We start from the raw sequence: 15241 nt of genomic DNA on the forward strand, positions 1-15241 counted from the left end.
GTCAGACTGTGACTTTGAGGTTCATAACAGCAGGAGGAAGCTCTTCACCAACAAACTAAAACACACTTCCACTGAATGCCAATGCACAAGTTGTTTCACCAACCAACAGGTCAAACCACATTTCTATAGAACTCAAACTACAGCAGGTTTCAGTTTGACTCAGATGAGCTGCTAGTGTCACACTTTATCAAAACTGGTAAAAGGCGGGGGGTTACGGGTTAGGTTGGTTTATGGGGACACAAATGTGTATAATGGCATGGCTATTACAACGTAAACATGCTTTATGAGGACACTTCCTCATAAAAAAAAAAAACGGCTTAAGTATTTTTAGTGTGCCAAACGGCATACTAAACAGTATTTGAAATGTAGAAAGTATTGTGTGTGGTGGGTAGGTTTAAGGGTAGGGTTAGTGAAAGGGGAGATAATACACAGTTAGTACAGTATAAAAATTATTAAGCCTAGAGTCCCCACAAAGATAACAAACCGGACACGTACGTGTGTGTGTGTGTGTGTGTGTGTGTGTGTGTGTGTGTGTGTGTGTGTGTGTGTGTGTGTGTGCGTGCATGTGTTTATGAGAACTAGGAGGGTCAAAATCTGTCATGGGAGGATTCACACACCATACGAACAGACTGAGTGTTTTCAGCAGATAGTTTTGTTAGATCAGACTTTCCACTGGACTACTGAAGAAAATGTTTCACATGTTTGTTTTGCTCTGTTTGTGTTGGTGGAGACTGATCGGTAAGTTATAAATGCATTTTTATGGCTTAATATCAGTAACAAGCTAAGATCATTTTAATTTGTAGTTCTTCACAGATTAATCAAGTCAAACATATTGTATGAGATCTGCTTCAGAATCAGGTCGGTGTTTGTGATTTGCCAGTTTAGGTGCACATGGTCCCACAGTCATAGAATTATTATTATTATTATTATTATTATTTATTTATTTGTTTTGCAGTCAAAAAATATTTAAATTTTAAAGATTGTTTCATTACATTACATTTATTCATCTTGCAGATGTTAAAAGTATTATTATTATTAGTTGTATTCTAAATTTGCAATAATTATGAACAAATGGGCCTACAAAAGTCACATAAAATCATTTTCTGGATGTTCTTCAGTTCTAACATTACAAATTACAACTGACTTCAGGCATTATTAACCAAAATGAGATTTAATCTGTTCATGTTCTTCAGGTGTCTTTGCTTCTGAAACAAATGAAATACAGTCAGTGTCAGTGATGGAGGGAGATTCTGTCACTCTAAGCACTGATGATACTAAAATACGTGAAGACGACGACATAATGTGGAAATTCGGAGCTGAAAACTCACTGATAGCTAAAATCAGTGTAGAACAGCAAATCTTCTCAACATTTGATGATGTTCCTGATGGGAGATTCAGAGACAGACTGAAGCTGGATCATCAAACTGGATCTCTGACCATCACAAACACCACAACTGAACATGCTGGAGATTATAAACTACAGATAAGTGGAGCGAAGCGGTCATCAAAAACATTCAGTGTTTCTGTCTACGGTGAGTAGAGTCACAATCATGTTCTGTTTAGTAGTTTCTGTCATATCTGTATTAGTTCTCATTAGTTGCTATGTTTAGTGTCCTCAGTTACTATGTGTATTTATACTCCCTGTTCTGTTCAGTCCTCGTCACTTATTTTTTGTATGAACGGGGTCGTGTACCATCTGAGGTTGTCATTTTATTAAAGACTTTATATCATTCACCATTGCCTTCATCATGCGCTTTCTAAAGCCACCCAAACCGTGACAAGGAGAGATAATTTGTTCTGTCCTTCAATTATTCTTAAAGGGATAGTTCACCCCAAATTGAAAATGTGCTGTTAATTAAGGTCATCTAGGATGTAGACTTTTTTTTTGTTCAGCAGTTAAGAATTTTTTTAGTTGAAACCGCGTTCCTCTGTGATCTACATACACTCACCTAAAGGATTATTAGGAACACCTGTTCAATTTCTCATTAAAGTTGCCATGTGTAAAAATTGAGGTAAAAATATCCAAAAAATGAGCTACACGCATCAAAAGAATGAGAAGAAATAAGGGCGATGATGTCATTAAAAAAATGTCAAGTTATAGTGCTGCAGAGATATCAACCTAAATTAGCTTTAGCATTACTAGCCACGGCCCGACAGGTGTCGTAATACCAGTTTTGGCCATGGGAGGCGGTATGCCGGCAACATAACCACCACCAGCCAAACATGCAATACACGAATAACTCGCACGGCTTGTGGGCGTACTTGAACCTGATGTCAGTCGTGTGGAAAGTAGCCTACAGCCCACTACTACATTCAAATAAAATCTGATAAAAAAGGAACAGAACCAGAGTAAACATTGGCACTGCTTTCCATCGCTGGAGACAACTAATGGACATGAAAGAAATGAGGTTTGACTCCTAACTTGCAACATTTCTTTTGGATTGGTAAGTAAGATGCTGTTAGTAGTTCGTTAGAAGTTTGTTTTATATGTTTGTGTAGATTTTCGGGAAGTTATAACATAGAAATGTATCGAAGGCTGATCGATAAACGTATATAACGTTCATAAATACAGTATTGTAATATAGTACACATAGCACAATCTCTATTGCTCTTTTTTTTCTTGCCAACACGTAGTTGGCAAGAAAAAAAGAGCAATAGAGATTGTGCTATGTGACCTATATACAGACCTATATTATGTATATTAAATGGCTTTCCTGAGGTAAATCTGACATAATTGTTCTCCAGCTGTGTTATTGACCTCTTCACGCTGATAAAAAACACTGATTGGTCGATATTATGTATGAGGAATGGATTTTGGTAAGTTGTAGCCTAACGTTACTGTATCTTTCAGTGTTCGTGTTTTTTTACTATTATTAGCTAGTAGAGATGTTCGGTTTACGTGCGCTAGGGATCTGTCGTGTAACATTTACAAGTGCCAAAACGGTATTTATTGTTTGAATTGCGTGATAAAATTGACAGAATCTGAGAGCTGAGATTTTTTTATATCATAACTAACCTGCTCTGTCTAGTCTGTCGGTATCCGTGTCCTCTTTGCTTCGCGATTTTTCTGTGCGTGAGAAAATTGATGTGTGGGGTGAGAGCGTGTGAAAAGTGTTTGCGTGTGTCTCACGGTTAATGCGTGAGAGTTGGAAGCTCTGGTTACGTTGGCGCTAGCTTGGTCAACATCAGCGAATGCTGTCTGTCAAATTAATGTAATTCAAACTAACAATAAAAAATGTAATATGAACAAAACGAATATGAACATTTTCACTGGTAAAGGTGAAGGGGAGTAGCTTGAAGATATTCATACTCTAGAGTAGACCAACTCACTTTCTGGAGGTATACTGCCCCCATCTGTTATGGAATGTGGAGTATGAATTTATTTATTTTTACACAAGGCACCTTTAATGCAATTATCTAATCAACCAATCACATGGCAGTTGCTTCAATGCATTTAGGGGTGTGGTCCTGGTCAAGACAATCTCCTGAACTCCAAACTGAATGTCAGAATGGGAAAGAAAGGTGATTTAAGCAATTTTGAGCGTGGCATGGTTGCTGGTGCCAGACGGGCCGGTCTGAGTATTTCACAATCTGCTCAGTTACTGGGATTTTCACGCACAACCATTTCTAGGGTTTACAAAGAATGGTGTGAAAAGGGAAAAACATCCAGTATGCGGCAGTCCTGTGGGCCAAAATGCCTTGTTGATGCTAGATGTCAGAGGAGAATGGGCCGACTGATTCAAGCTGATAGAAGAGCAACTTTGACTGAAATAATCACTCGTTACAACCGAGGCACCAAAGCATTTGTGAAGCCACAACACGCACAACCTTGAGGCGGATTGGCTACAACAGCAGAAGACCCCACTGGGTACCACTCATCTCCACTACAAATAGAAAAAAGAGGCTACAATTTGCACGAGCTCACCAAAACTGGACAGTTGAAGACTGGAAAAATGTTGCCTGGTCTGATGAGTCTCGATCTCTGTTGAGACATTCAGATGGTAGAGTCAGAATTTGGCGTAAACAGAATGAGAACATGTATCCATCATGCCTTGTTACCACTGTGCAGGCTGGTGGTGGTGGTGTAATGGTGTGGGGGATGTTTTCTTGGCACACTTTAGGCCCCTTAGTGCCAATTGGGCACCGTTTAAATGCCACGGCCTACCTGAGCATTGTTTCTGACCATGTCCATCCCTTTATGACCACCATGTACCCATCCTCTGATGGCTACTTCCAGCAGGATAATACACCATGTCACAAAGCTCGAATCATTTCAAATTGGTTTCCTGAACATGACAATGAGTTCACTGTACTAAAATGGCCCCCACAGTCACCAGATCTCAACCCAATAGAGCATCTTTGGGATGTGGTGGAACGGGAGCTTCGTGCCCTGGATGTGCATCCCACAAATCTCCATCAACTGCAAGATGCCATCCTATCAATATGGGCCAACATATCTAAAGAATGCTTTCAGCACCTTGTTGAATCAATGCCACGTAGAATTAAGGCAGTTCTGAAGGCGAAAGGGGGTCAAACACAGTATTAGTATGGTGTTCCTAATAATACTTTAGGTGAGTGTATAATGAAAGCCAATGTGTGCCATCACTTTAAGATAAAAAAAAACATATGCAGACAAAACAAAATTAATACCTGTGTCTCCTGGCGATACATTGAGGTCTTAAGAAACAAAAACATCGGTACTGAACATTATTTACAACATATTAACCTGTAATCTACAGCCTTCCTGTCACATAATGATGTATGTATGCAGGGTCTGCAGTGAATATTGTGATGACCGGTACTTTTAAATGGATCACAGAGGACCCCGGTTTCAGCTAAAAACTTCTTTACTCTTCTACTGAAGAAAAGAAGTCATTTTTGGGTGAACTATCCCTTTAATTAACTATCAAATGTTTAAACATTTCCATATGTATGCCTTTTCTCCTGTGTTTTCCAGCCTATCTTCCTGTTCCTAACATTACAAGAGATTGTTCTTCTTCATCATCATCATCATGTTCATTGGTGTGTTCATCAGTGTTGAATGTGTGTGATGCGACTCTCTCCTGGTACAAAGGAATCAGTGTATTGTCCAGCATCAGTGTGTGTGATCTCAGCATCAGTCTCTCTCTACCTCTGGAGGTGGAATATCAGGATAAAAACACCTACAGCTGTGTGCTGAACAATCCCATCAGCAACCAGACCACACATCTGGACATCAACACACTCTGTCACACATGTGCAGGTACTGTTGTAGCAAATTCTAAGTCCTCAAATCGGGTCTCGAAGAAATCTCTTAAGAGTCGAAGTTCCAGGTGTCAGAAGAAGTAACTTTATTGACAGGCAACAAAGTGAGATGCCAGCTGGCCATCTGGACATCTCATTTGCAATGGTCAAACCTCAGTTCTTATACCTTTTCTTATCACTAGGTAGCCAATCAGCTATCAAGATCTCGCTACCATTAGCATCATCTTTCCCGGAGACATTATTCTATTGGTGGAAAAATCTTTGGTCATACCCATTTTCTAGAACATCTTTGGTCACATGATTCAATGCACCTGCAGTGTTGTCATACCATCCATCATTTTTAATTGACGTTTTTAGTACCATCTTATCAGTTACCCATACACATCTTCTCTCTGAGCTTGTTAGGTACTCTTTCATCCTCACAGACCACTTGACCTAATTTGACCTGATGTATCCTGATTTAACCTGGGTTTTGACTGAGACACAGAAATACAGACTTTTACATGAGGTAAAGGAAAATCTCCAACAGTACCACAGCACGGTTGGTAGATGTGTGTATTTACTGACCTGATCTCTGTATTCTGTTGAAGATCAGACTGATACGTTCACTTCTTTCTTTATCATTACAGAACTGGACGGTCAGCCTACTTCACAACCAAACTCAACTCAACTCTGTCACACATGTGCAGGTACGACAGCACTGTTGATATATGTGATTGTTTATTCCATACAATGAAACTTTCTGGTGATTCACACTGTGTAATCAACAAAGAAATTCCCCCATGTTTTAATTATTTTTTTAAAATTGGGACTGTTTTTATCACATTAACAGTACCTGTATATTTGTGCAGTTTGGAGTTCCTGACAGAAACTAAAGTCGTCTTGTTGAAAATCGCCTTTTTTTCAGAAGTCCACGTCCACTGTTGCGGTTTTACTGAAGCTGTGATCCGATTGGTCGCCTCTGCACTGGTGGGCGTGGCTACTGTGGCTGTTCTGATTTATGACATCAGATCCACAAGAGGAGGAGATGAGAAACTGACATCATAAATATTGTGACATAACTTGGAATTTTAATCTGTAAATCAAAGATTTAAATTCAAAAACAGTTATCAAAGAAAAACAAAAAAAGCTTTGATGTGTGGATGCGAATAGAATTTTAAAGTTTATAAAAAAAGTTGTTGTTTTTTTTTATATGAAAAAATAAACCACAATTTAACAGGATGAACGTAAATAAAGAGGCCCGTTAAAGACGCAATTATGATTTTTTATTATTATTATTAATTTATTTGTCAGGGACAATGCAGCGCACATTATTACATACATAATTATCATAGACAAAGCCATAACAAAATGTGTAAATGTGTTGCATAAAAGGTTTCTAGCCAATAGGCTAATTTGCAACCCCAGTCCCTGGTCAGGCCTTTCTAAAAACATATACCAAATATATAATTTGTAAAAAACTACAGTGTAAATTACACAATCATGCGACAATACATTATAAACACTAACATTAACATTAACATTTTACACAATCCCGACCACATTACACAAAACAACACATCACATCCAGCACAGAAAATACATTACAACAAAAATGACTCAATGTCCACATATTTGAATTTCTTTCAGCCAGTGTTTCACCTTTCTATTAAATGTTTTCAGGTCGGTTTCTGTTTTTATTTCCGTTGGTAAATCATTCCAAAAATGGGTCCCTATCACTGAAAAACTTGACTGGCCAAAAGTGGTTTTGCGCCCCTCTGCTATGCAGTTGCCACCCGCTGCTCTCCTAGTGGCCACTCTCCTTGTGTTTATTTTTGTCACAAAAGGACAGAGTACGGCTGGAGCTAGATTATTTGTGCATTTAAAAATCAGCTTAAGAAAAGAGAACTTAATAAAACTATCAAAATTTAAAAGCTTATATTTCTGTACAATCAAACAGTGATGCCACATATTTGGTTTCTGATCCATTATTTTCAGTGCTTGTTTGTATAATGATATGATGGGTTTGACTGTTGTCTGGGAGGCTTGGCCCCATACAGTAACACAGTAAGATAAATGAGAGAGTATCATAGCATGAAAAAACAGCTATGTTTTTGATGAAGTATGTCTCTTGCCCTTTCTTCTGCTACACACTCAAAAGTACTTTTTCTTCACAAAAATAGTAAGCCTACATACTTTTAGGACATAGTTATTTTAACTTTAGCAAAACTAAATTACAGTAATAATATTCTGTAATGTTAAACTGTAACAATATAAATTCAAATGACTCAAAAAGTTCAGCATGAAATCAGCTGTGCTCAAGCATCTGTCTAAAACAAGTCTGTATTTTCTTATATTTTTTTAAACTATATATTTTTTTCATCTGTATGGTAGATAATAACAATTTTTCATTTCAATTGTGCAACAGTATCTGAACAATGTCATTGTCAGCGATGTCGGTGTGAATCAGTAGTGAGATCTAAATGAAGAGCTGCGGGCTTATATTATACGTGTAAACTTTATATATATATAAGTTATACTGCCAGAGGAATATGGAGACGCATGCAAAGAACTTATATTGACAAGGAGTGAAAGCCAATAAAAGTGCCATTGCAACACCAGCCCCCAGCAGCAGCCCTACCCTCCGCCATTTTGGGGTGAAAGCGACTCGGCAGTCCACTAACTTTTCACTATCGCTATGGCAATTATCAGCTGCTTTGTTTAAAAAAAAAAAAAAAAAAAGTTGCCTGAAATCCAACCTGAATGATGACAACTGATCATCAAATCCTTTTAACAGTTTATTTGATAGACTTTATGTTTAAGTCTACCACTTTTTTTTCACAAAACCGTTGTTGAAATTCTTTGAAGTCCAAGTATTAGCATTATAAAACCCTGAATTAATACCACCTATGATTGAAAAAATATGAATGTTGGACAATAAATAACAGGAATTAACAGCTTGACAGTAAACAGCTTGCAGTATGTCTTATATTAATGTCCATTAATGCAACTCTATGAAAAAAAAAAAAGATATCTCTCAGCCATAACTAATACATTGTTTAGATTTGCCTATCATATTAATCATATTATACTCATAATTAATCATATTATAATCATATTATACCCTTGAATGCAGACCCTCTGTCTCGGTCATACACTTAGTCACACATTAACTTTTGTCAGGTCATATACAAGGAGATACAGTACACATACATGCATAAGGATATGTATCGACACTAATCTAATAACCATCATATTTCTAAGATTCTATAAATATTATTAAATGCAAACATAAAGAACATATTAAATTTCTTCCACACACGTTATTTGTGTGGAGCTCTAATGAACTGCAGTTGCATCATTAATAAATGAAAATTATTAACTTGTGTGACTGATAAACTGTTCCTATGTTTGTTCTTCAGGTGTGTTTGGTGATGATGCAGGGGAGAGTTCAGTGATGGAGGGAGATTCAGTCACTCTAAAATCTACTGTTACTGAAATACAGATAGAAGATGGAGGTTTGGACATCAAAATACTCCAATAGCTCGATTCGATAAAGACATAGAAAAGTTCTCCACATCTGATGTTCCTGATGGGAGATTCAGAGACAGACTGAAGCTGGATCATCAGACTGGATCTCTGACCATCACAAACACCAGAACCACATGCTGCGTCCCAATTCGCCTACTTCTCCCTAAAAGTATGTACTCTTTTTGTGAAGAAAAAGTACAAACTTTTGAGAGTAGCAAAAGAGTAGGCAAGCTTTGGGACATACTACCAAAGAGTAAAGAAGACAAGAGGCGAAACTCTGATGCTTTTTTGGTAACTGCCACCAGGTGGCGCTTCGGTAGCACGGCCGCCATTTTGGAGTGAAAATGCCAACTCAACAGCACAGATACACAGAAACAAACAGAATGACAACGAAAGAGAAGTCATATTGGAATAAATGAACGCAAATTAAGTCATCAGTCAATTTTATGACACCTACAGTAAACGTTTTATGTTTGTGGAATCCAACCATTCAGTACGTCATTTTTTTTTAGCCTACTTTATTGAGTATTTCCATTTTGTGCAACTTTACACATTTACTTTTACTCCACTAGGTCTGAAATATATATATTGTTAGTTTAAATCCCCTGGATCACGCTACAAACATGATGATCTTATAAATGATGCATCACTGTGTCTGTTATCCCCTAATTGGCTTTTTCTTTTTCATAGTGTTGCTTCAACGGACATTAATATAAGACATACTGCAAAAACAGTTTACTGTCAAGCTGTTAATTCCTGTTATTTATTGTCCAACATTCATATTTTTTTCTAAGGCATGTCCTTAATTTAATTTCATATGTTGGTATTAATTCAGTGTTTATAATGCTAATACTTGAACTTCAAAGAATTTCAACAAAGGTTTTGTGAAAAAAAGTGGTAGACTTAAACATAAAGTCTATCTAATAAACTGTTAAAAGGATTTGATGATCACTAGTGGTTGTACGTTATTCTGTGTTGTCATCATTCAGGTTGGATTTCAGCCTACTTTTCTTTTCTTTCTTTTTTTTTTTTTTTAACAAAGCAGCTGATAATTGCCATAGCTATAGTCTATAATAGTATAAATACAGTTTTTAACCACAATGCAAAAACATATATGTCAGCAAAGCACACAACACCCACAGACATTTTCAGAGTGTTGTTTTTCCTGCATAGAAAACTGTGAATGTGATTCAATGAATGGACACAAACACATCCATTGAACTATTGGCATGAGACATGGAGTGTTCTCTTCCAAACAACTATATATAGATCTAAAGTATAAGAAAATATATATTAAAAAGCAGAAAATTAAGGATCTAGGAAATTCCCCTGTGGCCCTGAGTTTTACATAAGGTGATAAGATACTGTGCACATACGTCTAGACCACATCCTGCAAAAATGACGTTTGTTGCATTATGTGTGTGGGTGAATATGGGTTCTGGGGGACAAGAGCATTGTTGTGTGTAGGCTAACTGTCAAATATAAAGACATTCAAGAATAAAATGTCTAGAAAGGTAGAAATCTGATAAAATATACAGTAAACAAAATTGGTGTATTGCTAATGCCATTGACACAGACAGGAAATGTTTTGACGCAGGTAAATAAAGCAATTGATGCAAGTAATGTAACAATTAAAGCATGCAGGAAATATGTTAACGCAAGTTAGCAGCATGTGCGTAAATGTAGACATACTGTGCATCATTAGGAATTATAGAATCACGGCCTTTAGGGCTCTCGTGTGGAAGATCTTTTGGAGAGAAAGAGAGAGCAAACAAGCAGCAAGCGGAAGCCAGCTACAAAACCACAACCTCAGAAGATCAGAGAAGGCACTGATATTCTTATAGAAGAGAGATTTACTGAGCAAAGACAGGGTAAGCCTTAAAATGTAATTGTGTATCTGGCCCATGGAACTTCTAAGCTGGCATAAGAGTGTGTTTAGCTTTTGCCTCTGCAAGAGATAAACTGAGAGTGTGGACTGCCCTCAAACTCTGATAGTGTTGTCTCAGTCTGTTCATTGTTGTAGAGTTAGAATCCATTTGGGGTATCAGATGACTGTCTGAAAAAGATAGATCTGTATAGCGATATTCCGACAGACTCTACAAAGTCAGTCAAGGTTGCCAACCGGTTGCAACAGACTGGGCCGTGAGAGTGCATGAGCAGGTACAGCTGTTCTCTGAGGGCGAAGAGCCAGCGGTGGTGCACTGAACTCAAGACTAACACAAAACACAGGTATACTTGGTTATTATCTGAACTGTAGGCCTAGGGGGTACGGTAGAGATCAGAGAGACCTTGAGATAATATAATCAAGGAAGAGAATATTATATGCCTGTCTCTTCCTGAATCTAAAAATCTAGACCTTTTACAAGAGTTAAGTAAGAAAAATAAAGGAAGTGGCTTGTGACCAAGATAGAGTGACGCAGTCGCGCTGGAAACCACCCAGAGGCTGACGCAGCACACCATCAACAGAGAAACACCAAACAAGAGTCACATGACAGAGGCCAACTTAATTGAAATTGACATGCAACTAAAAGGTACAAAATATATATATATATATTTTTTTATATAATATATTAATTGTTATCTCCCATTATTAACAGTGTAAGGCATTTAAAACCAGCACATGCAATATTATCTGGTCCATTCTTCACCCAAGAATATCTGGGCTGGTCGCCAAATCCGGTGGAGGAGATTTCACATGCAACACTACATTACTGTAATATAAGTTTAACACTGTCATGTTCGTTTACAATCTGTCTGTCACAGAAGTGTTCACATAGTGCTGTTATCTGAAAATGGTTTGCATGTTTGTTTTGTTCTGCTTGTGGTGTCTGGTTGGTGAGTTATTATATATTCTGTGTAAGACATCACTTCTTGCTTTAGTCTTAATTCAAAGCAATTAACTATTTTAATCAGCCCGAGAAATTGCTGCATTAATCCAGTAGTTCAGCAGTCTTTAAAATAGTCTGCAAAACAGTTCCCCTCTATGTGAGTAGTCTCAGTCTCAGATGTCACGCACACAGATCGCCCACACTGAGTCGCTTTAAGGTCTGACAACACGAAACTAGTGAGGTGACTTGAGCCTCTATATTTTTTTACCATCTTTCATAAAGAATGAAGCGACTTCATTTGCTTACATTAGCTTCATTCTTAAATAAGTTTATCTTAAAATGTCATCCAGACAGTTATCAAGATATAATTCTACCAGAAAGACTCGGGAGAATTAATGCTGTAGCATAGACATTTATTAATGAGCTCAGCAAGCAATCAAATTCTTTGGCGGAGGCCCCGTTCATGACTCGAATTCCAGGGGTATTGAATCAGCGACTGCTGACTGAAGATGAAGGCAGGGGCGCCGCTCACCCCCCGAGGCGATGAAGGGGGGCCATCTGGTGGTGGTGGGGTGGATGGAAGGGCGTCTTGAAGACTTCAGGTTGGAGAGGAGAGCCCATTTAGTGGGGTGGAGGAGAAGATCCGTCTTAGTGGTGGTGGGGAGGAAGGTGGTGGCTGGAGCAACAGCATCTGCGGACTCAGATATGAGTAAGTGCTGCCCTTTTATGCTACAGCAAGAAAATGAATGGGTAGTTGAAGAGGCAATTAGTGACGTAAATGATTGAGTCTCCCTGGCAGAACTTGCGCTAGCTTTATTTTCTGATGTATTCATATTAGATAATAAACACAAAAAAGCTAAATGGTAGGCTACTAAATAAATTACTGTCTAAACAGATACAGTAATGTAAATGGATCCAGGATGTAAATACAATTATTTTTTTTATTTTTTTTTGCCAAAGCACTAGAGGAATGACAAAACAATACATTTTTATTGTACACTGGTTGTGAATTTGTGAATTTCCAATATATTATAAGGAAATATTATCAAAGCAAATAACAGAACACATAGTTTAAATTAATGATTAACTTAAGTGCAAAAACATATAAACACAAGACCTACAAAATGTTTCGGACTGGAGTAAAATAAATGTTTTTCACTTCCATCAGCTCAGTTTGTGAGTCAAAGTGAAACCTCCTGTGGTCTGATCTTTTTGTGATGAGAAATGTGGTGAACAAACAGCTTCTGCTTCACAAACATGTTCACTAGTCACCAACCAGAATTGTGGAAAGTGACTTAAGTTGGTGCAGGCAAAGGAGACATTTGAGCCGCGGATCTTAATGTAGGAGTATATACAGTATTTATTCAACAAAAGAAAAACCCTCTGGGGCACAATGCAAACCAACCAACCATCAAACCAACCAACCAACCAACCAATACCCACGACAAAAGACCAATAACTGGGGGTATAAATACACAGGACAAATAGAGGAACTAAAAACAAGTAAACAGATTGAGTAACTTTGAAAAAAAAAAAAAAATCTGATATATGACTAAATGCAGGGAATGAACAAAATTCAAAGAACACATACGAGATGTGACTCCTCTCCCCCTCCCGCTAGGCAGCTGCTGGTGCCATAAACAAACTGCATTGAAGTGGTGGGAGTAGGTGATCACTATCAAGGGGAAGGAGGGCCAGATCCCTAGAGAGGAGTCCAAAGAGGAACAGGCAGAGTTGGAGACCGCCAAAGAGACCATGGAGGAGCTGGCGCAATTGACCCTTCGCAAAGACCCACCCCCCTTAGTTACTGTCGCTATGTCCGACAAGCTATGCTGCTCTCACGACACACCATGTTCTCACGCAGTGAAAAATACATTGCGGAGCAGAGAGGAGACTGACAACACACTGACAGACAGGACAGACGGTTACTTTTGATATTAAACATATTAAACAAAGTCTCACCTTTCAAATTTGGTCATTTTTTAAAAGAAATTTAAACGATACATACCGTTTCGTGGCTCTTAAATGTGTCTGACAGATCGCTGTATCAGTATCAGTTAAAGCTGCTCGTGAATCGATCATCTCTTCCTTCTAGTTCATTTAAAGCATCAAATAAACATGAATGAACATAAGAAGGAATGTTGTTTTAAACCGCGGAAAGGCGTCATACACTCCGTTTTTCAAGTTCAAATCCTCCCATGTTAATCTGCTATCTCTCCTGACTGCTTTGTCGGACAAAATGGCGGATTATGATTGGTCAGATCCCCTGTCAATTAAGCTCCCTGCGAAAGGGTGAATTGGATGCCGTGGAAAAGCCGGTAGAATGAAGTCCAATGGTGGAGCGTTAGGCAGTGCAGTCCAGGGCAGAGCCAGGAAGATGGAAGACCGAGGGATGGAGTACCAGGGTTAACCAGAAGTTGATGCAGTCTCATATAAAAGGTACAAAGCTGTCACTGGGGCGATACCCTAAGTTACAAAAGCTAAAAGGTACATATTTGTACCTTAGGCTATTTACCGCTAAATGGTACATATTCAAATGATTTAGGGGGACTGGGGAGGGCCAGCTGAGGAAGGCACAAGAGGCTGAAAAGGAGCAGTGGAGGAGAAAGTGTAAGCCTGGCAACTTGTTTGAATCATGATATCTAACAAGTAAGGCAGGACCAATGGGGAAGGAGAGATTGAGAACCCATTCCAGGGTGTTTAGATTAATAAGTGGCTGCCCCGGGACAGACAATGTGGCAAATGCCAACTCAGGTTTCATGGCAGTTTGCTGCACTGTCTCAGGGTCAATGGCGGCCCTTTTTCTGGCTTAGGGTCTGAAGCAGGTGTGTGATGAAGGTGGGGATGGATCAGGAAAGAATTCTGGAATGGAGATTGATGGCACTCAAAGAACGAGAGTGGATTGTGGTCAATGTTCCCTCTAATTTTTTTCAGCACTGAGCAAATTTTTTTTTTTTCTGAGCGCACATTTCAGTACTGTGAGCAATTCGCAACCACACGACCTGCCGAAAATGACCACGAGCCTGCGTTAGCCATAGGGGATTCAAAGAGATGTCAGCAAATGCATCAATATGTCTACAAGGTTGATATTTATTCAATATCCTTTATAATGGTTGGACTTTGGGAACATTTTAAAGATGGTGTTTTACCAGTCAGTTTAAGTCAAGTCAAGTATATTTGTATAGCGCTTTTCACAATACAGATTGTATTAAAGCAGCTTCACAGTATTAAATTAAAATAATACAACAAAGTTTGTTTCTAGTGGAATTTATTGATTGATAAAAATAAATTAATATTCCCAAAATATCCCCAACTTATGGGGATATTTAAGCTTAAGTTCAAGTTTTTATTTCACTTTTAGATGCAATACATTTGAATTTAATCATTAAAAAAAGTACCTGTATGTAAGCAGAACAGTGTTGATTTTAAAACTGTGTTGTTACAATGTTTAAAGTGTCTGACAACAATAAATATTCTTATTATAAATAAAACTGCCTAGTTTTTGAGCTGTGCATAACTGTAGCTAAATACTATGCTACTGTATTTTAATATTGGCCATTATGTGAGCTTGGAGAGCCAAATATTTTCTGAGGTGGTAACTTACTTGGTGTAAAAAGTTTGAGAACCACTGGCCTAAAGGATATGTATGCGTACCGTAA

At 38.1% G+C, this 15241-nt stretch overlaps 3 protein-coding genes across 13 annotated transcripts in view; 2 read left to right on the plus strand and 1 right to left on the minus strand.

Moving 5' to 3' along the window:
- The window catches only part of LOC309476219 (uncharacterized protein), a 169890-nt gene that overhangs the window by 73652 nt on the left and 80997 nt on the right, over positions 1-15241 (plus strand). The gene's annotated exons all lie outside the window — the stretch shown is intronic.
- The window catches only part of LOC309476022 (uncharacterized protein), a 157047-nt gene that overhangs the window by 47317 nt on the left and 94489 nt on the right, over positions 1-15241 (minus strand). The gene's annotated exons all lie outside the window — the stretch shown is intronic.
- On the plus strand, positions 521-9688 carry LOC309476781 (SLAM family member 5-like). Of its 3 annotated transcripts, XM_082139936.1 has the most exons (6): positions 521-738; positions 1194-1532; positions 4958-5242; positions 5874-5933; positions 6152-6321; positions 8646-9688. In XM_082139936.1, exons 1-5 carry the CDS (start codon positions 690-692, stop codon positions 6289-6291), a joined length of 873 nt encoding a protein of 290 aa, XP_081996062.1. In that variant the 5' UTR covers positions 521-689; the 3' UTR covers positions 6292-6321; positions 8646-9688. The 3 variants fall into 3 exon arrangements, 2 of the variants coding, with proteins under 2 accessions (XP_081996062.1, XP_081996061.1); XM_082139935.1 differs by lacking the exon at positions 8646-9688 and having other exon boundaries at positions 522-738; positions 6152-6506; XR_014198360.1 differs by lacking the exon at positions 8646-9688 and having other exon boundaries at positions 523-738; positions 4958-5752; positions 6152-6506.

Source organism: Leuciscus leuciscus (assembly GCF_965113295.1).
Source record: "Leuciscus leuciscus genome assembly, chromosome: 15".
Classification (NCBI taxonomy): Eukaryota; Metazoa; Chordata; class Actinopteri; order Cypriniformes; family Leuciscidae; genus Leuciscus; species Leuciscus leuciscus.